Genomic DNA, 25,222 nt, shown 5'->3' on the forward strand with positions numbered 1-25,222 from the left:
AGAAATACATAAGATAGCTTGGATAACTAGGTTGATTACATGACCATAAAGTGACGCCAGGCACAGGAGTGTCTGTATATAAGGTGACTGACAGGAAATGATAAAGGAGTGGTGGTTGGGGTGGGTTAGTGGGTGGAGGTGTTGATTAACCTTACTGCTTGTGGAAGGTAACCGTTTTTGAGCTTGGCTCTTTTGGTAAGTGACCTGGAGGGCAGATCCTAGGAGGTGGTGTTCCCCCAACCCCCACTTACTTTTTGCTGACTTGTCCTCCTCCCTGTTAGAGGTGGTGGGTATGGATGCTGCTGTCTAATGAGCTTTGGAGGTACATTGCATTCTGCAGATAGTACAAACTTTGGCTAACGTGTCTTAGTGGAGGAGTGAGGGAATTGTTGAGGATGGGGTGCCTATCAAGCTACAGTCTTGGGTACATATATATAGCTAGGGAACCTCAGACTTTTGCACAGGACTGGGGTAAGTTCATGTATTGCACTGTACTGCTCCCGCAACAAAAAAAACAAATTTCATGACATACCTGAGTGATGATAAACCAGATTCTGATATGGGTCTCTATTGTCGACCGACAGTGAGAACGGGGCAGGGAGAGGGGAATCATGGTCAGGAAAAAGGGGAGGAGAGATGGCAGGGAGTGGGGAGCATTAGACAGACATTCTGAAATGATCAGTAAACCAACCTTTTGAAATCAAATGACCTGGCCTGGTGTCCCAGGGCTGAGTGGGTCTGCACCCACTCCAACCCCACCCCTAGCGCTCCTTCTCTGCCACCTGACTCACACCCTTCCCCTGGCGCTTCACCCTTGTCATTACCAATATCCTTTGCTCCTGCCAAATTTGCAAATTCGCTCTCCAATCTGCATTTACAAATACAGCACTGTGCAAAAGTCTTAGGCGCCCTAGCGCAGTACTGTAGGCATGGACCCGAAGGATGTCCAGACCCGATGTCTGGAGGCATGACCTGAAGGATGTCCAGACCCGATGTCTGGAGACATGACCCGAAGGATGTCCAGACCCGATGTCTGGAGACATGACCTGAAGGATGTCCAGACCCGATGTCTGGAGACATGACCCGAAGGATGTCCAGACCCGATGTCTGGAGGCATGGACCCGAACACAGAGCAACAGAGATGATTTAGCAGTGAGCAATAACTTTAATAATAGACCATAAAATAACAAGCCATGAGGGGTTACAAAAGAAGAGAGAACAGAAACTGAACATAACCCACAGCAAAGTAAACTTCAGGCAGGCAGAGTGAAAGTTAGGAGCAACTGCACAATAAAATCTGCAGATGCTGCAAATCCTCTCAAAGTACACAAAATGCTGGAGGAACTCAGCAAGCCAGGTAACATAGCCCTCCCCCACCCCTCTTCTTGCTCTGACTTCTCTTTTCTTTCAGTTCTCATGATGGGTCTTGGCCCGAAATGTCAGCCGTTTCCTCTTTTCCATAGAAGCTGCCTGGCCTGCTGAGTTCCTCCAGCATTTTATATGTGTTGTTAGGAGCAACTGGCTGAAGCCGGCTGGTTTGTTGAGTGAAAAAGGACTGAAAATTGGGGTTAAGTAGGTTGCAGGTGCTGAGTCTCTGACGTGCAGCAGGTGAGTAGACGTGCAGACTATTAGCTGGGTAGAAACTGGGAGGTGGTTGCATATGCAGTCTGGGAGGTGTCAGCAGGAGCAGTCCTCTCATATGTTAAAAAGCTTGAAGTAAATTTATTATCTAATTGTGTATATGACACCATATACTACTCTTAAATTCATTTTCTTGCAGGCATTTGCTGTAAAGTGAAGAAACACAATAGAATCAACAAAAAAACTACACATAAACAAAGGCTAACAATCAATGTGTAAAAGAAGACAAATAGTGCAAATACAGAAATAATAATGAGAAATAAATTGTAAGTAAATAAAACTGAGAACATGAGTTGTCAATTCCCTGAAAGTGATTGCATAGGCTGTGGAATCAGTTCAGAGCTGAAGGACGTTACCTCGGAGCCTGATGGTTGTAGGTAATAACTGTTCCTGAACCTGGTGGTGTGGGACCTGAGGTTCCTGTACCTCCTTCCCAAAGGCAGAAACAAGAAGAGAGAACGGCCTTGATGGTGGGGACCCCTGATAATGGATGATACTTTCTTATGGCAGCACCTCTTGTTGATGCTCAGTGGTGAAGAGGGGTTTTCCTGTGACGGACTGGCTGTACATGCTTCTCTATTCTTGGACATTGGCGTTTCCATACCAGGCCCCAGTGACCTGCATTGTGTCAAACTTCCTGAGTGTTATTAAAGCTGCACTCCTTTAGGCAAATGGAGATCATACTGCTGACTGCCAGTGTGGAATGCCCTCTTGCTTCAAAACAACCACCGTTGTTCCTGATTCTAAAAGCACCGAGTTAGCACGTCAGAACGACTGGCGTCCTGTCGCACTCACCTCAATAATAAGCAAATGCTTTGAGAGGCTGGTCAAGGACTACATCTGCAGCATGCCACCACTCACAGCTGACCCCGTACAATTTGTCTACTGACACAACCGATCGACAGGTGACACAATAGCCACAGCTCCTCACACTGTCCTTACACATCTGGAGAAGGAAGATGCTGTTCTTGGACTACAGTTCAGCATTCAACACTATAATCCTCTCTAGGCTCGACAAGAAGCTCAGAGACCTCGGCCTTCACCCTGCCTTGTGCAGCTGGATCCTGGACTTCTTGTCAGATCACTGGCAGGTGGTAAGAGTGTGCTCCCTCACCTCTGCACCTCTGACTCACAACACAGGAGCCCCCCTGAGCCTCCTCCTTTACTCTCTGTATAGCCATGACTGTGTTGCCACCCATAGCTCCAATCTGCTAATTAAATTTGCTGATGACACCACACTGATTGGCCTAATCTCAAGTAATAATGAGGCAGTCTACAGAGAAGAAGTCATCACCCTGACACAGTTGTGTCAAGAAAACAACCTCTCCCTCAATGTTGCAAAAACAAAGGAGCTACAGGAGGAACAGAGGTAGGCTAACCCCTATTGACATCAATGGATCTGGCATTGAGAGGATGAACAACTTTAAGTTCCTCGGCATAAATATCACAATTGTGCCTCTTTCACCTCAGACGGTTGAGGAAGTTTGGTATGGGCCCCCAAATCCTAAGGACTTTCTGCAGAGGCACAATTGAGAGCATCCTGACTGGCTGCATCACTGCCTGGTATGGAAACTGAACTTCCCTTAATCGCAGGACTCTACAGAGAGTGGTGCGGATAGCCCAGCATATCTGTAGTTGTGAACTTCCCACTATTCAGAATATTTACAAAGACAGGTGTGTAAAAAGGGCCCAAAGAGACCCCAGTCACCCCAACCACAAACTGTTCCAGCTGCTACCATCCAGGAAACAGTGCCACAGCATGAAAGCCAGGACCAACAGGCTCCGGGACAGCTTCTTCCACCAGGCCATCTGACTGCTTAATTCATGCTGACACAACTGTATTTCGATGCTATATTGTTGTACATACCACATTATAAATTACTATAAATTGTACATTTCACATTTAGACAGACATAACATAAAGATTTTTACTCCTCATGTATGAGAAGAATGCCCCTCTTTTCCAATGCGTCACCTACAGCCTAGTCAAACCCAGCTGTCACCCACAGTCCTTGTTCATCCATCAAACCCTCCAGCCTCAATCAGTTGCTCCTAGGTGTCTCTCCCTGCCTGAAGTTTAACTTGTTACCTGCTGTGTTTAGTGTCTGTTCTCTGGTCCCTGTTGGTTTGTCATTTTGCAGTCTATTACTAAAGTTACTCTTCACCACTGCATTGTCTCTGCTGCTCTGGTTTTGGGTCCAGCCTCCTCTACATCTCCTGACACCTATGGCAAGTGCACGTGAATTGATTCAGTCCTTTTGCCCCACACAATCAGAATATATTCTTTGTGCATCTCCCCTTTCCTCAAAGGGAATCTTACCTCATACAGGACCACCTTAAATTGCATCTGCCTTCTCTCTGCCCATTGCACTAACTTTGCTCTTGGCATTTTTCATGGGCTGCTTAGCTATTCCCCAAACGGATCAGAAAGTATCCCTTCCTTTCTTAACTGTGAGCCAGGACCAATTCCTTCATGGTCTTGTTTTTCCATACATTTGAAAGATTGCCAGAGTGGTTTTAATGACAATAAGCAGGACATCACGCAGTCAGGCACTTGCTTGGAGTTCATTAACGAAAACCTTGGTCTAGTCGGGTAAGTAGGGGGACGTTATTCCAGTCACATTTCACATTTCGCTTGCAGCCGGGGCATGGATAGAAACGGCGCTGCTGCAGTGTGCATGTGGAGTGTGGAAGCACCTCGGAGCAACGCTACGTATCACCAACGCAACCACCTACCACTTCTGCATTGCAGAATTTCGACTCCGTCCATTTTTATTTCACATATATAAACCAGAACAATAGATTGCTAACATAATCGGATTTACTGCCTTTCTTTTCCCGCCCCGTCTCTCTCGTTAAAATAAGCGAACAGATATGGGTCTGCTGCCGCTTTACTGATGAGCTGTTACACTATGAGGACTTGCAGGATGGTTCGTATGGCAAGTGTGTTGGGTTTGGTGATGTTAAGCGTCGCTCTCCTAATTCTATCACTGATCAGCTATGTCTCACTCAAAAAGGACAACCTCTTCGCCACGCCGAGATATCTGGGCTCGGCCGGCCCTAGAATGTACATGCTGCACAGCGGATTTCGGTGAGTAGACAAAAAAAAAATCGCATTTATTTTTTTTTAAAAAAACGTTATATCAAATTCAGCTGTAAATCTGTGGACAGTTATACACTTTATGAAATGCAGCCTCGATGTCCACTTTGTTTTGCAATCGATTGGCCATTTGTAACCCCCCCCCCGCGCCTCTCTTCACACACTCACTAAATCTGCATCATTTAATTTTTTTTTTGGGGGGAGGGGGTGTTGTTTGTAGAAAGCAATGATCATATTGTTCGAAGGCCGGTTCAGCAGCGCGGTCACGTTGCATCTGATCTGTGTTAGGATCCCTGACATGTTCAGTCGTTCTCCCCACCCAATCAGACAATACCATTTATTAGATCCATTCCCCGCCCCCGCGTCGAATCGTGTAAAATCCCCATGTTGGGGAGGTGGGGTTAATGCCAGATGTTATGTTGGTGGGTGGGTTGGGGGTGTTGGTGGAGTAAATGAGTTGCAGCCTTCGGAATTGCTGCTAGCGGCCGCACCCCCCTGCAGTTCCCCGGCGACGTTGCACCGCTCACCGCTGGGCGCCGGGATTTTAACTGCTTCCAAAAGCATCTTGCGAGTGGCGATCTGTGGGGTTGGAGGAGGGGAGAGGTGGCACAGGCTCCTGTGTTGCTTCGAGTTAACGCGGATGTTGGGGGCAGCATGCATTTATTTAAACATCAGGTTTCACTGTGAATCAGCGGCTGTATTCTGGTGGTGGTGGGGGGGTGGGGGGACAGTATGTCTCGTGTTAAAGCTGCAACATTACAGATACTAGAAATATATATTCTGGTTCTTGAAAAAATTGACTTAAAGTTGATACAAATTGAAGAGGAGAAAACTTAGATAGTGGGCCATTATAATGCAGGGAGCATATCACCTAAAAGCTGAATTGGCACTGATAATTCCTTTACAGAGTGCAATTCACTTCCCCGGGAACAAATCCAACACAATTATATATCCTTTGTTAAAACCATTCAGGTTATTTTAAGCATTCCACAAGTTTGCATTAGCAATTCTTCTTGCTGACGCATTCTAAAGACAATTTTAGTTTTCCATATAATAATTTGTGAGAATTGATTACATTAAAATACAGTCAGAGAACACTACAGTGCAGAAGCAGCACCTTCGATCCATTAGTCCATACTTACTGCCCGCCGAACCACTGCCATTTAGGGCAGCAATGAAGGTCCTCCATCTCTGGTGGTGGTCAGAGCTTCACCGTGTCAGTAGCTTCCTCTCGGTTTTCACTACTCTCAGTCATGCAGGTACCAGGTAGAGGCTCAGGAATACTGTCATACTCAGAGGTAGGAGGATTCCATAACACTGTGGTTTCCATAACAATTTTGTTTGACCAGTCAGGGTTGTTAGCCCTGAGCTGAACCCCCGAACCCGGAGGACCGCTGGACCACTCTTAGTCTGGCCTCTACCCTTTGACTTGTTAGGAATGGGTGACCCTACACTCTCACGCCAGCCCATGCAGCTCTCCGGGTCATTGAGGCACACAAGCCAACAAAGCCAGTGACCTTTGTTGGCTTTGTGTAGTCCTCTTGGAGGATTTAGTCCATACCAAACCATTAATCTGCCTAGTCCCATCAACCCGCACTTGGACCATAGCCCACCGTACTCTCTCTTCCATGTAACTACCCAAGTTTCTCTTAAATTTTGAAATTGAACACCACTTCTGCTGGCAGCTCTTTCCAAACTCTCAACACCCTCTGGGTAAAAAAAGCTCCCCCCACCATGTTCCCCTTAAATATTTCTCCTTTCACCCTTAACCCATGTCCTCTAACCTCACCCAACCTCAGTGGGAAGAACCTGCTTGTATAGTTTCACGTAGCTTCTCAAACTCATTTCACCATTGCAGTGCGGCATTAGTGTTGATTTAGAACTTAGACGGCTCTGCAACAGAACACTCGTTCATTAAGCACCTTTAGTAAAATACCTCTTGCTGGTTCACAGGAGGGTGATCACCTAAAGAGTTACTTAGAGATTCAGATTCAGTTTTTTCTCACATGTACGTCAAAACATACAGCGAATGCATTTCTGCATTAACCAACACAACCTGAGCGTGTTGGGGGCAGCCCACAAGTGTCACCACATTCGGCACCAACAGAGCATGCCCAGGATATTCAGCAGAACAACAGCAACAAAACAACAATGGCAAAGCAATTTTGCTTTGCTTTTGCAATTTTGCTTCCTGGATTTCAGTGCTTTAAAAGGGATAGAGAGGGGGGAAAAGGGGGAGGAAGGGTGGCATTACTGGTCAGGGATACTATTACAGCTGCAGAAAGGGTGGGTCAGAATCCTCTTTTGAGTCAGTATGGGTGGAAGTCAGGAACAGGAAGGGAGAAGTTACTCTACTGAGGGTATTCTATAGGCCCCTGGTAGCAGCAGAGATACCGAGGAGCAGATTGGGAGGCAGATTTTGGAAAGGTGCAAAAATAACGGGGTTGTTATCATGGGTGACTTTAACTTCCCTAATATTGATTGGCACTTGATTAGTTCCAAGGGTTTAGATGGGGCAGAGTTTGTTAAGTGTGTCCAGGATGGATTCCTGTCACAGTATGTTGACAGGCCGACTCGGGGGAATGCCATATTAGATCTAGTATTAGGTAACAAACCGGGTCAGCTCACAGATCTGTCAGTGGGTGAGCATCTGGGGGACAGTGATCACCGCTCCCTGACCTTTAGCATTATCTTGGAAAAAGATAGAATCGGAGAGGACAGGAAAATTTTTAATTGGGGAAGGGCAAATTATGAGGCTATGAGGCTAGAACTTGCGGGTGTGAACTGGGATGATGTTTTTTCAGGGAAATGTACTATGGACATGTGGTCGATGTTTAAGGATCTCTTGCAGGATGTTAGGGATAAATTTGTCCCGGTGAGGAAGATAAAGAATGGTAGGGTGAAGGAATCATGGGTGACAAGTGAAGTGGAAAATCTAGTCAGGTGGAAGAAGGCAGCATACATGAGGATTAGGAAGCAAGGATCAGATGGGTCGATTAAGGAATATAGGGTAGCAAGAAAGGAGCATAAGAAGGGACTGAGAAGAGCAAAAAGGGGGCATGAGGAGGCCTTGGCAAGTAGGGTAAAGGAAAACCCCAAGGCATTCTTCAATTATGTGAAGAACAAAAGGATGACAGGAGTGAAGGTAGGACCGATTAGAGATAAAAGTGGGAAGATGTGCCTGGAGGCTGTGGAAGTGAGCGAGGTCCTCAATGAATACTTCTCTTCGGTATTCACCACTGAAAGGGAACTTGATGACAGTGAGGACAATATGAGTAAGGTTGATGTTCTGGAGCATGTTGATATTAAGGGAGAGGAGGTGTTGGAGTTGTTAAAATACATTAGGACGGATAAGTCCCCGGGGCCTGATGGAATATTCCCCAGGCTGCTCCATGGGGTAAAGGAAGAGATTGCTGAACCTCTGGCTAGGATCTTTATGTCCTCGTTGTCCACGGGAATGGTACCGGAGGATTGGAGGGAGGCGAATGTTGTCCCCTTGTTCAAAAAAGGTAGTAGGGATAGTCCAGGTAATTACAGACTGGTGAGCCTTACGTCTGTGGTGGGAAAGCTGTTGGAAAAGATTCTTAGAGATAGGATCAATGGGCATTTAGAGAATCATGGTTTGATCAGGGGCAGTCAGCATGGCTTTGTGAAGGGCAGATCATGCCTAACAAGCCTGATAGAGTTCTTTGAGGAGGTTACCAGGCATATAGATGAGGGTAGTGCAGTGGATGTGATCTACATGGATTTTAGTAAGGCATTTGACAAGGTTCCACATGGTAGGCTTATTCAGAAAGTCAGAAGGCATGGGATCCAGGGAAGTTTGGCCAGGTGGATTCAGAATTGGCTTGCCTGCAGAAGGCAGAGGGTCGTGGTGGAGGGAGTACATTCAGATTGGAGGGTTGTGACTAGTGGTGTCCCACAAGGAACTGTTCTGGGACCTCTACTTTTTGTGATTTTTATTAACGATCTGGATGTGGGGGCAGAAGGGTGGGTTGGCAAGTTTGTAGATGACACAAAGGTTGGTGGTGTTGTAGATAGTGTAGAAGATTGTCGAAGATTGCAGAGAGACATTGATAGGATGCAGAAGTGGGCTGAGCAGTGGCAGATGGAGTTCAACCCGGAGAAGTGTGAGGTGGTACACTTTGGAAGGACAAACTCCAAGGCAGAGAACAAAGTAAATGGCAGGATACTTGGTAGTGTGGAGGAGCAAAGAGATCTGGGGGTACATGTCCACAGATCCCTGTAAGTTGCCTCACAGGTAGATAGGGTAGTTAAGAAAGCTTATGGGGTGTTAGCTTTCATAAGTCGAGGGATAGAGTTCAAGAGACGCGATGTAATGATGCAGCTCTATAAAACTCTAGTTAGGCCACACTTGGAGTACTGTGTCCAGTTGTGGTCGCCTCACTATAGGAAGGATGTGGAAGCATTGGAAAGGGTACAGAGGAGATTTACCAGGATGCTGCCTGGTTTAGAGAGTATGGATTATGATCAGAGATTTAGGGCTTTACTCTTTGGAGAGAAGGAGGATAAGAGGAGACATGATAGAGATGTACAAGATATTAAGAGGAATAGACAGAGTGGACAGCCAGCACCTCTTCCCCAGGGCACCACTGCTCAGTACAAGAGAACATGGCTTTAAGGTAAGGGGAGGGAAGTTCAAGGGGGATATTAGAGGAAGGTTTTTCACTCAGAGAGTGGTTGGTGCATGGAATGCACTGCCTGAGTCAGTGGTGGAGGCAGATACACTAGTGAAATTTAAGAGACTACAAGACAGGTATATGGAGGAATTTAAGGTGGGGGGTTATATGGGAGGCAGGGTTTGAGGGTCGGCACAACATTGTGGGCCGAAGGGCCTGTAATGTGCTGTACTGTTCTATGTTCTATGTAAAGCAACATAAGATTGGAGGAACCTAGCAGGCCAGGCAGCATCTATGGAAGAGAGTAAACTGTCAACGTTTCAGGCCAAGATTCTTCATCAGGACTGCAAAACAAACCCCCTTCCTCACTCCCAGTCACCCACCCACTCACACACACAGACAGTCCTCTAACCCCAGGACAGGCAGCATCCAGGCCTCCATTGGACTAGCAGACATTGGGCTTTCCCCGTTGTCTCTCTGACCCAGGACTTCCGGACTTCCAACTGACTTACGTCATTAAGGATTCTCATCACCCAGGACATGCTTTCTTCTCATTGTTATCATCAGGGAGGAGATACAGAAGCCTGAAGACCCACACTCAATATTTCAGGAATAGTTTTTTTCCCTCTACTCTCTGCTATTGGATTGCTGAATGGATAATGAACCCATGAACACTGTCTCACTACTTTTTTTCTCTCTTTTTGCACTACTTATTTAACTTTGTAAATATAAATATATGTGAAATATTGATATACTTACTGTAATTTACAGTTTTTATTATTATGTATTGCAATGTGCTGCTGCTGCATAACAACAAACTTCACAACATATGCCGGTGATACTAAACCTGGTTTGACCTTTGGGCTTTGAGCTTTGGTTTTATAATCAGTATTCTGAAACTTAGTAGAATTACTGATCAAAAATGTAGGATTGAATGTAGGGCTGAATGGCCTAATTCTGCTCCTACGTCTTATGGACTTGAAACAGTCATCAATGTAGGGAACTTCAGAGGAGATAGATAATACAAGAGACTTTACAGATACTGGAGAAGATAGGAAGTTTTATTTTGGGAAAACCTGTGGAATTCAGGGCTGTGATAAACTAGTACAGAGGAGGAATAGAGACCTTTTTTTTTGGACCAATGCAGATTTGAGATGCCAAGTGGTCTACTCTCTTATGGTCTTGTGTGAAGATTTCCAGAGCTTCGAACTAGACAGTGGAAAGCAGTTACCAATGGTGAAGGAAAGATGTAAAGTTTGGTCAAAGGGTCAGAAGTGAGGCAACTCACCTTTGCCGTCTTCTAAGTAAAAGAAGGAAATTTCATCTGGAGATAAATATTTAAACAAAGCCAAAAAAAAGATCAAAGAAAGATCAAAGGCAAAATACCAGAGATCTGAAATAAGAATAGGAGTTGCTGGAATAAGACACATTTTTGGAGCAAAAGAGTTAGCTTTCAATGTTCAAAGTAAATTTTATATTCAAAGAACATGTGAGGCCTTCCGTTGGTCGGGCTCGACCACGGATGTTGCATCCCAGCTGTCTACGTGATGTGCAAGTCAGTGTGCAAGACAGGGCAGTACGATATGGAGAGCAAGCTGTTGTCAATGCAGCAAGCTCCCCCCCCCCTCCCCCACCTCCATGCAGCTGATGAATCCAAAAAACGACAGAGACCGATACGGTTTGGCGTCAAAGTTGCCAGTCAGTGTCAAACTCAACATAGGACTGCCTTAGGGACTCCTGCTCCAGATTTTTCCTTGTGGTTTACCTCTGAAGCCTTCCCCATGGGTGGGTATAGCCACAAGGCAACGGAGGTTTGAGATCAGAGTTTTCCTTCTAGATGAGTTGCCAACCACAGCTGATGAGCCCCATCTGCCCAAAGAGACTGGTTTTTAAGGTACCAGTAGCCCACCTTTGCCCCTCTTCCTGTAACTAGATATAGTTCCACTAGGCTTAGTAGCGAAGCCATACAAAGAGGCCAGGAGCTGGACTTGATTGTCAGAGGCTATTTGAGATGTACACTATTGGGAGTATTTAATAGGTAGTGGGTGCTTATCCCTGTTACCACCCTCAGCTATAACAGCCTTAAGGAAACAAAGTACATGTATGTCGCCAGAAACTACACTGAGATAAATTTTCTTGCAGGCATTCACAGCAGATACAAAGAAATACAATAGAATCAATGAAAAACTGCACACAAAGACTGACAAACAACCAATGTGAAACTGAGGACAAATTGTGGAAATGCAAAAAAAATTAATAGTAATAAATACTTAGATAGATAGATAGACAGACAGATAGAATGATAAATGGATGGATGAATAAATAAATAAAATTGAGAACACGAGTTGGAGAGTCCCTGAAAGTAAGTCTGTAGGTTGTGGAATCAGTTCATCGTTAGGGTGAATGAAGTTATCCTCGTTGGTTCAGGAGCCTGATGGTTAACTAATCCTACAAGTTGATGATCTTAACCTAAACTGCTGCTCTAATAAGAGCTCCCAATAACTATTACTGCCATCACAAATATTGGATAAACTGCTAATCTGGATCAGTTTGTTTTGATTACCCTGTAATTTTTTCTGAATAAAAACAATTTATTTTCAAACTTACAGCCTCATTAACAGAATAAATGATGCCTCATTGGTTATTGGTCAAGAATAGAAATGCATTAGATAATATTAAATCTATTTTTATTGACCTTGCTGAATTAACATACCAAAAGCACAATCAACTCAATGGTCCATTAGAAACATAGCTTCAAATTTAAAGATAAAGATTAGCTTAATTTGTTTCATGTCCGTTGAAACACAGCCTATAGACTCACTTTCAAGGACTCTGCAGCTCAGTATGATTTAATCATATTCTTTATTATTTACACAATGTCTCTTTTGCACATCGGCTGTTTATCAGTCTTTTATGTTTATACAGTAGTTTTTCATACATTTTATTGTATTTCTTCATTTTCCTGTAAATGCCTGCAAGAAAACAAATGTCAAGATAGTATTTTGATGATAAATTTACTTTGAAGTTTGAGCATCAAAACATACAGTGAAATATGTCTTTTGCAGCAGCAACCAACACAGTCCAAGGATGCACTAGCGGCAGCCGGCAAGTGTTGCCACACTTCCAGGGCCAACGTAGCATGTCCACAACTTATTAACCCTAACCCATAAATCATTAGACTGCGGGAGGAAACCGGAGCACCTGGAGGAAACCCACACAGCACAGTCACGGGGAGAATGCACAAACTCCTTACATACAGCGACAGGAATTGAACACTGATCATTGGTGCTGTCAAGTGTTACAACACCTTGGCTCAATCCAAAACTTCCACAGCAAGTGAGGTACAGTAGCTTGGTGTCATTGTCCCAGCTGTAATGTAGGGCTAAAGTCTGGGCCCCATTAATAACACTCACATGTATGTCTTAATCTCCATGGCAACAATAAAGAGACCAGAAAATTTAAAATGTTAAACAAGGAATACAGTTAGGAGAGCTTCAGAATTACTCAGAAAGCAGCCTCTGTCAGCAAGGATCCCCATCATCCTTGCTATGCTCTCTTCTCACTACTACCATCAGGAAGGAGGTACAGGAACCTTAGTTCCCACACCACCAGGTTCAGGAACAGTTATTACCCCTCAACTATCTGGATCCTGAATCAGCATGGATAACCTCACTCAACTCAGCTCTAAACTGATTCCACAACCTTTGAACTGACTTTCAAGAACTCTACAACTAATGTTCTCAGTATTATTTATTTATGTGTGTGTGTGTGTGTGTGTGTGTGTATGTGTGTCTATATATATACACGTGTGTGTGTGTGTGTATGTGTGTGTGTGTGTGTGTGTGTGTGTGTGTATGTGTGTCTATATATATATATATATATATATATATATATATATATATACACGTGTACGTGTGTGTGTGTGTGTTACTATTTCTGCAGATTGTTGTCTTTCCAAGTTGGTTGTTTTGTCAGTTTTTGTGTGTAGTTTTTCATTGATTTTATCGTATTTCTTTGTTCTACTGTGAATGCCTGCAAGAAAATGACTCTCAGTGTTGTATACATTGATATATATGTAGTTCGATAATAAATTTACTTTGAACTTTTTTTCTTCTGCTTACAGGTTAGCAGCTTATTTAAAAGGTGATAAACCTGATTTGGGTAACTTCAGGGTTATTAACCAAATGCCAAATTAAATGAGAAACAGATAATCTAGATCCAGAGGAAAAGATTCTATTGATACAACCTGTGGAGTTGACAGAGATAACTAGAGATTGGGTCTCTATTGATTTGAACATAGCACTGTGGGCATGCTATGTTGGCGCTGGAATGTGTGGTGACACCTGTAGTCAGCCCCCATCACGTTAATTGTTAATGCAAACGACGCAGTGCACTGTACAGTATGTTTTTATCAGAATCAGATTTAACATCACTGACATATGTTGTGAAATTTGTTGTTTTGCAGCAGAAGTACATTGCAATATTTTTTTTTAATCTAGAAGTTATAATAAATATATTAAAAATTAAATAAGTAGTTCATAAAGTGTATTTGGGTTCATTGTCCATTCAGAAATCTGATGGTGGTGAGGAAGAAGCTGTTCCTAAAATGTTGAGTGTGTGTCTTCAGGCTCCTGTACCTCCTCCCTGATGGTAGCAATGAGAAGAGGGCATGACCTGGGTGCTGGGATCCTTAATGATGGATGTCACCATTTTGAGGCATTGCCTTTTGAAGTAAATCTGATAAATAAATCTAAATGTGAATCTGAATCTCAATGTTGAGAACACTATTCATTCCCTTTCTTGAGTTTTGTCAAAACATTTCAAATAACTCCACAACATTTGGAGAGCTCAAGCAGGTTACATGGTTGGCACAACATTGTGGGCTGAAGGGCCTGTAATGTGCTGTAGATTTCTAGGGTCAATCCTCAGAACTCGACGTAGAGTTGGCTGAGGATGAGTGGAAGATATTCATGAGAGCTTGAACATCAGATTGCAGGAAATTCAGATGGAAAGGGGTACTGATACTTACCCCCTTCCTTTAGAATTTCTTGCAATCTGATGTTAAATGTTGAATACTGCAGAAATTAATATAGAAAAATGAATAACGTTTTGGAATAGTTCATCTAAAGTGTGTATTCCAAAGCGACTTAGGTTATGGAGTGAATTGGTGAACACATTTTGGAAAGCATATATATTAGACTGGATACAAAAAAATCAATCTTTGTCAGGAATGTTGCTCACTTACACAGAAAAATACCTTGGGGCAAACTGAACAAATTTACACCCCAGAAGAAATAAAAAGGGACCTTCACAGTTTAAATATAAAGGTGCATATATCAAATGCTGAGAAGCAGAATATTTAAAGTTACTGAAATGGCACTACCAGAGGATGTGGATTAAAATTAATACACTTAAAATATTTTGTAAATAATTGATAAAAATATTTGGTCAGAATTAGAACCAGGTTTATTATCACTGACATATGTCATTAAATATGTTATTATACAGCAGCAGTAGAGTGCAATCTCCAAAAAAGAACTATAAATTACAGCAAGAAATAAACATATATATTTATATATGTGTGTATAAGTAAATATATGTATAAACACACACACATATATACACACATATATTTACAATCACCATATATAAAGTTTATGTATATATTTATTTCTCTCTCTCTCTCTCTGTGCAAGAAGAAAGAAAATTAGTGAGATGGAGTTCATGGGTTCCTGGTCCGTTCAGAAATTTGATTTCAGAGCTGTTCCTAAAATGTGGAGTGTGTGACTTCAGGGTCCTGTACCTGCTGCCTGATGGTAGAAATCTAATGATGGCTTAATCCAGAGAAGTGAAAGAGTCAAAAGGAGTAGGGTCTTCCAGAATAATCTGGTGCAGGTGGAGGTGAGATGGAGCAGCAGAGCTTAGGTCAGCTGAACAGCAATATGCATCATTATTTTAAAAAGCATTTGAGGAGATTTAGTATGGCCTCAAAGACTTTAGCATATTTCTGCAGAGAGCATTCTGACGGGTGGCAATACCATCTGGTATGGCGGGGCCACTGCACAGAATTAGAAAAAGCTCCAGAAAGTAGTAAATTCAGTCAGCTCCATCATGGGCATTAGCCTCCCCACCGTCAAGGACATCTTCAAAAGCCAATACCTCAAAAAGACAGCATCCAATCTTCAGGACCCTGAAGAGACAGGACATACTCTCTTCCTATTACTACCATGGCAGAAGAAGTACAGGAGTCTGAAAATAAACACTCAGTGTTTTAGGTTTAACTTCGTCCCCTCTGCCATCAGATTTCAGAATGGACAATGAATCGACTTACAAGTACTACCTCATATTTTTGCTCTGTTTTTGCACTAATGTGTATATTGGATGGTGGGGTGGAAACGCGTCTCTACCAAAGGAGGTATAAGACACTCCTTCCTTCCACTAGCCTGCAGGTCACCCTTGAGCAAGGTGTAGAACCTGCTTAGCCTCCCAGTTGGTCACTTGAAGTCATGGGAGCAGGTGGTAGATGGTCATATGAGCAGCAGGTGCATATCACAAGTCTTGGTTACGTGACCACTGACGCCAGGCAGACAATTTCTGAAGAGTATTGATAATGGCTGATATATGTGAACATAGAACATAGAAATCTACAGCACATTACAGGCCCTTCGGCCAACAATGTTGTGCCGACTATACAAACTACTGTAGAAACTGACTAGAATTTCTATAGTGCAAAGCCCTCTATTTTTCTAAGCTCAATGTACCTATCTAAGAGGCTCTTAAAAGACCCTATTGTATGTGATATATATATTATATATAATAGTAATTTATAGTATATTTCATGTACTGCACTGTACTGCTGCCACAAAACAACAAATTTCACCACATATGTCAGTGACATTAAACCGGACTCTGATTCTGATCCATGGCTTGCATTTTACATTCTTGCAACAAGCACTGAGTAGTGAAAGGACCGAGAGGAATCTACTTGACCACACGGTCCCAAATTAGAAAATGGAATGTGGGGGAGCGCATTCATCTGGGGAAAGGTGTTCGTTCATGATCAGAAAAGCAGCAAGTCCTTATGTGCCATGATGAGTGTGTGGAACACACTGCCAGGGATGGTGGTAGGGCCAGATATATTAGGGGCATTTAAGAGGCTCTTAGATAGGCACGGGGGTGAAAGAAAAATAGAGGGTTATGAAAGTAGGAGAGAAGGGTTATATTGGAGTAGGTTGAAGGATTGGAACAACATCATGGACCAAAGGGCCTTTAGTGTACTTTACTGTTCAATTTTCTACAGTGTGCAAAAGTCTTAGGCATGCGTGCGCACACACACACACACACACACACACACACACACACACACACACACACACACACACACACACACACACACACACACACACACACACACACACACACACACACACACACACACACACACACACACACACACACACACACACACACACACACACACACACACACACACACACACACCCACCACTGCTCCCCGGGTGCCTAAGACTTTTTACGCAGTACTGTAGTAATTTTATGTATTGAACTGTACTGCTGCCATATAAAAACAACAAATTTCATGACATATATAAGTGATGATAAACCTGATACTGATGTGGGCCTCTATTGTGGAACAAGAGTGGAAAGGGGGCAGAGAGAGGGGAATCATGTTGGGAAAAGGGGAACAGAGAGGGGAGGGAGCAGGAAGCACCAGAGAGACATTCTGTAATGATCAATAAATGAATTGCTTGGAATTAAGTGACCTAGCCTGGTGTCTCGGGTGTGCCTACACTCACAGTACCCCCTGCCCTGGCACCCCTTCTCTGCCAGCTGTCCAACACCCCTCCCGCGGTGCTCCACCCTCACTATTTCCAGCATCCTTTGCTTCTGCTAGATTTGCAAACGTGTGTGCCTTAGACTTTTGCGTAGTACTGTATATATTTGAGAAAAAAGACAAGCAAATTCTGAGCACCTGCTCTGCCTAAATATCAAAATCCCCATCAGACTGGGTAATCTTTGTAAACACAAGAGACTCCCCAGTGCTGAAAACCTGGTGCAGCAGCACACAAAATGCTGGAGCGGCTCAGCAGGTCAGGCACGATCTATAGAGAGGAATAAACAGTTAACATTTCGGGCCAAGGCCCGTCATTGGGACTCTTTAAGGCATTAAAGTAATGTATTCATCATGATATATTGAGATGCAGAGAATGAATCTGAATTCTTATGGTCTCTGATGCAGATAAAGCCACATGCAGTAATCCTCAAAGCGAGTTAAACGTTGGCATTTTCTCTTGCAGGTCACAGTTCGCGTTGAAGTTTCTGGATCCCGCATTTTTGCCAGTTGGAAGTGGGCGGGGCAACAATATCCAAAACAAACTTGCAAAGTGGACTTTCAACGTAACTTCCTTTTTACAGCAGAGGTATATCGTATCTCAAAGTTTTAATTTCTGAGCGTGGCTAAAGGGCCAGAGCCAAACTTCATTTCCCTTCATTTGGATTTGAAGACATTCCCATTTTACGTTATCTCAAGCGTGTAAAATGGATCGTTGCCACCCACCAATAAGTCATGGAGTCATAGAATTATAGAACACTACAGAACAGAAATAGGCCCATCAAACCATCTAGTCCGTGTCAAATTATTAATCTGCCTAGTCCTACTGACCTGCACCAGGTCCATAGCCCTTGACACCCCTCCCATCCATGAACATTTCCAAATTTCTTTTAAATAGTGAAATCAAATCCTCATCCACCACTTTTGCTAGCAGCTCGTTCCACACTCTCACTGCCCTCTGAGTTAAGTTTCCCTTATGTTCCTCTTAAAATATCATCTTTCACTCTTAACACGTGACCTCTAGTTCTAGTCTCACTCATCCCCAGTGGGGAGAAACTGCCTGCATTTTCACCCTATCCCCACCCCACAGTTCCTTCCGTGAAAGGCGAGGCTTACAAATACAATCACCATCTGTTATGTTTATAAGATACAAAATGATAGAGTTTAAAGGATGTGTGTGAAAATGATCAGCTGAATCTTCAGAACCAGAAGCAAGTTTATTACCACTGATATATGTCTCACACACACACGCACTCACACACTCACACACACACACACACACTCACACACACACACACACACACACACACACACACACACACACACACACTCACACACTCACACACACACACACACTCACACACACGCACACACACACACACACACACACTCACACACACACACACACACACACACACACACACACACACACACACACACACACACACACACACACACACACACACACACACACACACACACACACACACACACACACACACACACACACAAAAATCAGGTAGTATCCATAGGTTCATGGACCACTCAGAAATCTGGAAGAAACTGTTGCTAAACTGTTGAGTGTGTGTGTCTTCAGGCACTTGTGCCTCCTCCCTGATAGTAGCAATGAGAAGAGGGCATACCCTGGGTGATGGGAGTCCTTAATGATAGATGTTGCCTTTTTGAGGCATCGCCTTTTGAAGATGGCCTTGATGGTAGGAAGGTCCGTGCCCCTAATGGAGGTGGCCAAGTCTCCAAAGTTTTTTTCTGTTTTTGTGCAGTAGCCCCTCCATTCCAGGTCAGTTCAGAAATCTGATGGTTGAGGGGAAGAATCTCTTCCTAAATCACTGAGTGTGCATCTTCAGGCTCCTGTACCTCCTCTCTGACGTTATCAATGAGAAGAGGGTATCATAATGGCTTACGATATGGTCGTGTCAGTAAGAACATTTTAAGATATATTTGTTCTTTCATAGAAGAGACATGGAACACTACAGCGCAGAAACGGGCTCTTCTGCCTATCTAGTCTGTGCTATAATGCTGCCTAGTCCCATTGATCTGCACCCAAATTATAGTTCTCCCTACTCCTCCCATATGATATATTTTTGTCCAATCTCCCCTCTGCAGTTGAAACATTGCTTTTATGAGAACATTTATATTAGACTTAGAAAGTTACTTCTGGAATTCAAGTCTATGGGAGTGAATGAACTGAACTAATTTGTACTATGCATTTTGTTTTTTGTTTTAATTTAGGAAAGACATCAGTCGCTATGTCGACGTTTTTAAAAATTTCACCTTGATTAAGAAGAACGTGCGAGTTGGACAGTTACTGCACTATGACTATTCCAATCACAAATACGTTTTCTCTGTAAGCAATAGCTTCCGGTCATTACTTCCCGAGGTCCCCCCTATATTAAAGATGCACTATAATACTTGTGCAGTTGTTGGGAACAGTGGGATTCTAACGGGAAGTAGTTGTGGAGCTGACATTGATAAATCCGATTTTGTGTTCCGTTGCAACTTTGCACCGACTGAAACTTTTGAAAACGATGTTGGAAGAAAAACAAATCTCACCACCTTCAACCCAAGTATCCTTGAGAAGTACTACAATAACCTACTAACAATTCAAGATCGGAATAAATTTTTCCTAAATCTTAAAAAGCTGGATGGAGCCATTCTTTGGATTCCTGCTTTCTTCTTTCACACTTCTGCTCCTGTAACAAGAACTTTGGTAGATTTTTTTGTAGAACACAGAGCACAGCTAAAGGTCCAGTTGGCCTGGCCTGGGAACATAATGCAACATATCAATAAGTAAGTACGGTCTGAAGAACTTTTCTATGCCAGTAGTGTACAGATTCGGAAATAACAGATGTATATTTTTGTTAATTAATTAACATTCTTTCTTTTCATTAGTTGAATTTCTGTACTTGCTTTCACTTGACCATTTAGTTACATTTGCAATAGCCAAATATACATTTAATCAATGTAAAATGTAGTTTTCTCAGATAATGTAAAATACAGTTTTGTGTTCAGATTTGTATAAACTCAGATGAAAGTGTCCAAGAGACTTCTTTTTTAGGGGAAGCTCATTGGGTGTGTTTAAAGTGGAGGCTGATCGGTTCCTTATTAGTCAGGGTAACAAAGGTTACAATGAGGGGGCAGGAGAATGGGGTTAAGAGGGAAAATAGATCGGCCATGATGGAATGATGGAGCATTTGCAAAGGACTGAATGACCTCATGCTGCTCCTCTGCCTCATGGTCTTGTCTTATATGTGTAACACCATTCTACTAAAGTACAAGGTCTCCACCCAAAATGCCAATTATTTATTCCTTTGCATACAGTACTGTGCAAAAGTCTTAGCCACCTATACTGCATAAGTTAGGGTGCCAAAGACTGCATTTGCCAATTTGGAGCAGAGAGCGAGTTTGTAGATCTGGCGGGAGCAAAGGATATTGGGAATGGTGAGGGTGGAGCACCGTGGGAGGGGTGTGGGACAGGTGGCGGAGAAGGAGTGCCAGGGGCAGCAGATGGTGTGGGTGCAGACACACCCAGCCCTGAACCACCAGGCAAGGTTATTGATTCCAAACAATTGGTTTATTGATCATTATAGAATGTCTCTCTGGTGCTTCCCACTCTCTCCCTTCCCCTTTCCTCAACCATGATTCCCCTCTCCCTGCCCCCTTCCCACTCTCAGTCCACAATAGCGACCCATATCAGAATCAGGTTTATCATCACTCACATTTGTCATTAAATTTGTTCTTTTTTCAGCAGCAGTACAGTGCAATACATCAAATTGCTACAGTACTGTGTAAAAGTCTTAGCACCCCAGCTATATATATGTGCCTAATACTTTTGCACATTACAGTAGATGCTGCCTGACTTGCTGAGTTCCTCTGGCATTTTGTACATGTTATCATTCTACAAAGTAGACCAAACAAAATGTTACCATTGGACTTTCTTCATTTATAACCTTTCAAGTTAAAATTATAACATCTTTACCACCACTTGACATAAACAATTTGCCAAATAAAAAATCATGAAATGATGCCTCAAAATGGCAGTCATTTCATGGCTCTTGTGGCACATGACCTCATGTACATACTCGTACCAATTTATTGATTAGTAAGCCCATGTGCTTGAATCTATTACGTTACCCTTTTGAAATATTTAATCATTCTCAGTGACATTTTCTCCAACCAGTTGTTTCCCATTCATTCAATATATGTGTAACTTGTGAGACCCAGCTACCTTCACTTTCCTACCATTTTAAAGAACTAGGCTCGCATTTGTTCCCACCCACCATTTTGACTGGCAGACACGGGTCAAACCAAAGTCCACTGACCACATTCTTGGGCAGTTGGTTTATCACAGATCCCCATTCACGGGCAGTTTCAGTTGTGAATATTGAAATCGTTCAGCATCTGAGTATTTTTAAATATCCCTCTGGAAATTAGCATAAATGGTTATAATAATTGGATTTATAGCATTTTGAACCTTTATGTAATCATTTATGTTTAGATATGAGGTGTGTATTTTGTTTAATTATCTATTAGTATTGTGCATGTAAATGTGTTGACGTTATCAAATGTTATAGGAATTTATAATATTGGAATAAACAAATGTAAATTTAATTGATGTATCTATACCTAACAAGCAGATACTGGAGATCCAATTGCCTCAACCCATGTGGCTATTAGGACCTTATCTTGAACTGGAATCTCCCTCCCTCCCTACTGGCCCTGTCCAACCAATCCAATGTATTGAACCTCACTGGAAAACAAAACTGCAGATGTTGCAATTCTGAAGTAAAACAGAATGTGTTAGAAATTGCAGATCCAACAACTTCTGTGGAGGGTATAAACACAGCTCACCTTCAGGTTGATAACCCCCATCATCAGATCATGGAGATTTAGAACCAAATGAAACAATGTTCCTCCGGACCAGTGCACCCACAAAACATATATCACACACATAAAGCCAGATTGAGGGGTGGCATGGCAGCATAGTGGTTAGCGCAACACTCTACAGTGAAGGGGACCAGGGTTCAATTCCCGCCACTAGCTGTAAGGAGTTTGTATGTTCTACCCCTGACCATGTGGGTTTCCTCCGGGTGATCTGGCAACCTACCACACTCCAAACACGTACCAGTTAGTAGGTTAATTGGTCATTGTAGATTGTCCCATGATTAAATCAGGAGGTTACTGGGTAATGCGGCTCAAAGGGCCGGAAAGGCCAATTCCAGCATTGTATCTCAATAAATAAATTAATTAGTTAATAAAATATAATTAAAAATGCAAGTAGTGTACAACACAAGTAAACAGTAAACATGTCCTAGTGGTGAGACCACGGTGGTGGTAGGGTATTCATTAGTCTCCCGTGATACATTATAGATTTTATTAAGAATATGACAACCAAAAGGTGAAGAGAGAACCATACAGAAATAATCAAGACGATAAGCATGCCACAGACATTCTCTAACACATTGTCCAGAGATTCTGCAGGTGCTGTAAATCTTAAGCAACACAGACAAAATACTAGAGGAGTTCAGCAGGTTAGGCAGCATCTATGGGGGGGAATAACCAGTTGACATTTCAGGGTGAAAATGATGGGGGGCATTGGCCAGAAATATGGACTGTTTATTTCCCTGCACGGATGCTGCCTGATTAGCTGAGCTTGCATGAGAAGGCCCAGAAACCCCCTTGTATTTAGACCATACATCACATGATTGGTATAAACTTGCGCAAAGAGCCCGAGGTTACAACACTGAGAAACCCTAAAAGGAAGTACAGAAAAGAGTGGCAGGCAAATTTAATGACAACATTAAGGAATGGGGGGAGATCCCATTGAATATTGAAAGGCTTAGATAGAGTGGAAGTGGAGAGGGTGTTCTCTGTAGCGGGTGCGTCTACGACCAGAGGGCACAGCCTCAGAACGCAAGCACGTCGCTTTAGAACAGAGATGAGGAGGAAGTTCTTTAGCCAGAAGATGGTGAAGGGATGGAATTAATCGCCACAGGTGACTGCGGAGGTCAAGTCATTGGATTTATTTAAAGCCGTGTCTGGGCGGTAAGGGATATTACGGGGAGACGGCAGGAGAATCGGGTTGAGAGGGATACGTAAATCAACCCTGATGGAATGGTTGAGCAGGCTGGATGGGCCGAATGGCCCAATCCAGCTCCTGTCTTCTGGTCTTACACTTGAAAAACGGAGTCAGGCAGAACATTTGCACGAAAGGGCTATATTCTTCGAAAAAGATGTCGATGAAATATCGATGATTTTTCATCGACAACAGTCATGTGAATATGTCATATGAATTTGAGTACAGAATATGAGCAATTAGGTGAGTCGTGAAGAGAGGTCTCGGCCCGAACCGTTGACTATTAATTTCCATGCATGCTGCCTGACCTGCTGAGTTCCTCCAGCATTTTGTGTGTTTTGTTGTTTAAATATTTTGCTCTTTTGCCATTGACTAGATACTGGAAGACGAAACATCTGTCCCCGAAGCGCCTCAGCACGGGCATCCTGATGTACACACTGGCGTCCGCCATTTGCGAGGAGATTCATTTGTACGGCTTTTGGCCTTTCGCTTGGGATCCCAACACGGGGAAAGAACTGCCATATCACTACTATGACAAAAAGGGGACAAAGTTCACCACCAAGTGGCAGGAGTCCCACCAACTTCCAGCGGAATTCAAGCTGCTCTTCAAGCTGCACACGGAGGGCTTGACGAAACTGACCCTTTCACATTGTGCCTCTTAATGTGATGCTTTTTGAAGTATGTTTTCCCCATTATTGTTCAATTTGTGTTTCAAATGCATTATGTACCCAATGCGTAGGTTCTCTCTTGGCGACGCTACGTGGAGCACATCCAACACTGTGGCCCTGACCTGTTCATGAAATTTTGTGCACTGGTATTTTCTATTTCAAAGTAGTCATAAGCGCTTAGACGTGAATTTTGAGGCTGTCCTTTACATACACAAATGAATGTATTGAATTATAAGGATCTGTTTATACGTGATTATTTACTGACGGGAGAAACTGCGTTACGCTGAACAACGACGGGAACACATGAACTAGAATTGTCAGCGGTGGACGGCCGTGTCACTCCATCAACGCAGTGTAGGCTTAAGAATTATTTAGGTCTGTTTTCTTAGCTGCAAAACTAAAACAAATCAAGAATAGACAATAACTATCGGGATTGCCGACGAAGTCCAAGTCCATGAATGAATTTAGACAAAAAAAATGCCAACGCTCAAACTGTTCTAATCGTCTTAAATAACGGTGGTAAATATTACCATGAGAGTGATTTCGCTCGATCTGACCAATCATCTGTCAGGGAGGGAATACTAAAAAGCCACAGTCTGATATTGTCTGCACAATTAACTTAATTGTAATCCAAGAAGTGTTTTTTTTATATTTCAGAAGTTTCTAGACCGATTTCTTGCGTTTTAACTTCTATTTCGGGCGCTCTGGCTGAGAAGCCTGTAAAAATGAAACGCTCTCCCTTATATATTACCGGAGACGACCCGTTCAAACAAAAGATCACGCAATCATTTTAATAGCAAAATAACAAGAGGGAAGCGATCGTGAATATTACGATGTTAGAGGATTGCAAAATAATTATTTATTTCGTCATGTCCATAAATAAAATGTAATATTCGACTCCTATTTATATTGAGTATCGTTGTCAAAGTGGACGTCTTCGTCTTTTGTACGTCCGTTTCGCATTTTTTAATCATCAAATGGATGGTAAATGTACTACTTTTGTACCGGTATTTTAAGAAAAGCGTTATTTCTTTCGCCGCTTCAAAAGAGTTCGGTTTAGGGTTAGGCTTCAAATAAGTTCTGAAGTTGCAATGAATACTTTGGCTGGTTTGCCAACTCAGTGTTGCTGTATTCCCCTGCAGCCGTGTTAACGCAGAATTTTCAAAAAAGGTCTCTACGCTCTGTTCTGTTGAGAAAATAAATAATTTTGTTGATTTAAGTGTCAATATA

The 25,222-nt window shown here is 42.8% G+C and overlaps 1 protein-coding gene and 1 long non-coding RNA gene across 5 annotated transcripts in view; one reads left to right on the plus strand and one right to left on the minus strand.

Annotated features, from left to right (window-relative positions):
• Nucleotides 1-25,222, minus strand: part of LOC140737638 (uncharacterized) — a 69,491-nt gene that overhangs the window by 27,367 nt on the left and 16,902 nt on the right. The gene's annotated exons all lie outside the window — the stretch shown is intronic.
• Nucleotides 4,225-25,218, plus strand: st8sia3 (ST8 alpha-N-acetyl-neuraminide alpha-2,8-sialyltransferase 3). The gene is made up of 4 exons (XM_073064135.1): nt 4,225-4,732; nt 17,697-17,819; nt 19,481-20,038; nt 23,701-25,218. The coding sequence occupies exons 1-4, from the start codon at nt 4,539-4,541 to the stop codon at nt 23,984-23,986; spliced, it is 1,161 nt and encodes a 386-aa protein (XP_072920236.1). The 5' UTR covers nt 4,225-4,538; the 3' UTR covers nt 23,987-25,218.

This window comes from Hemitrygon akajei, chromosome 13 (assembly GCF_048418815.1).
Source record: "Hemitrygon akajei chromosome 13, sHemAka1.3, whole genome shotgun sequence".
In the NCBI taxonomy this organism is placed as follows: Eukaryota; Metazoa; Chordata; class Chondrichthyes; order Myliobatiformes; family Dasyatidae; genus Hemitrygon; species Hemitrygon akajei.

Coding starts and splice junctions, on each gene's coding strand:
- st8sia3 (XM_073064135.1), top strand. CDS start 4,539: ATGAGCTGTTACACTATGAGGACTTGCAGGATGGTTCGTATGGCAAGT. Junction 4,733..17,696: donor ATGCTGCACAGCGGATTTCG/GTGAGTAGACAA, acceptor TTTCTCTTGCAG/GTCACAGTTCGCGTTGAAGT. Junction 17,820..19,480: donor ACTTCCTTTTTACAGCAGAG/GTATATCGTATC, acceptor GTTTTAATTTAG/GAAAGACATCAGTCGCTATG.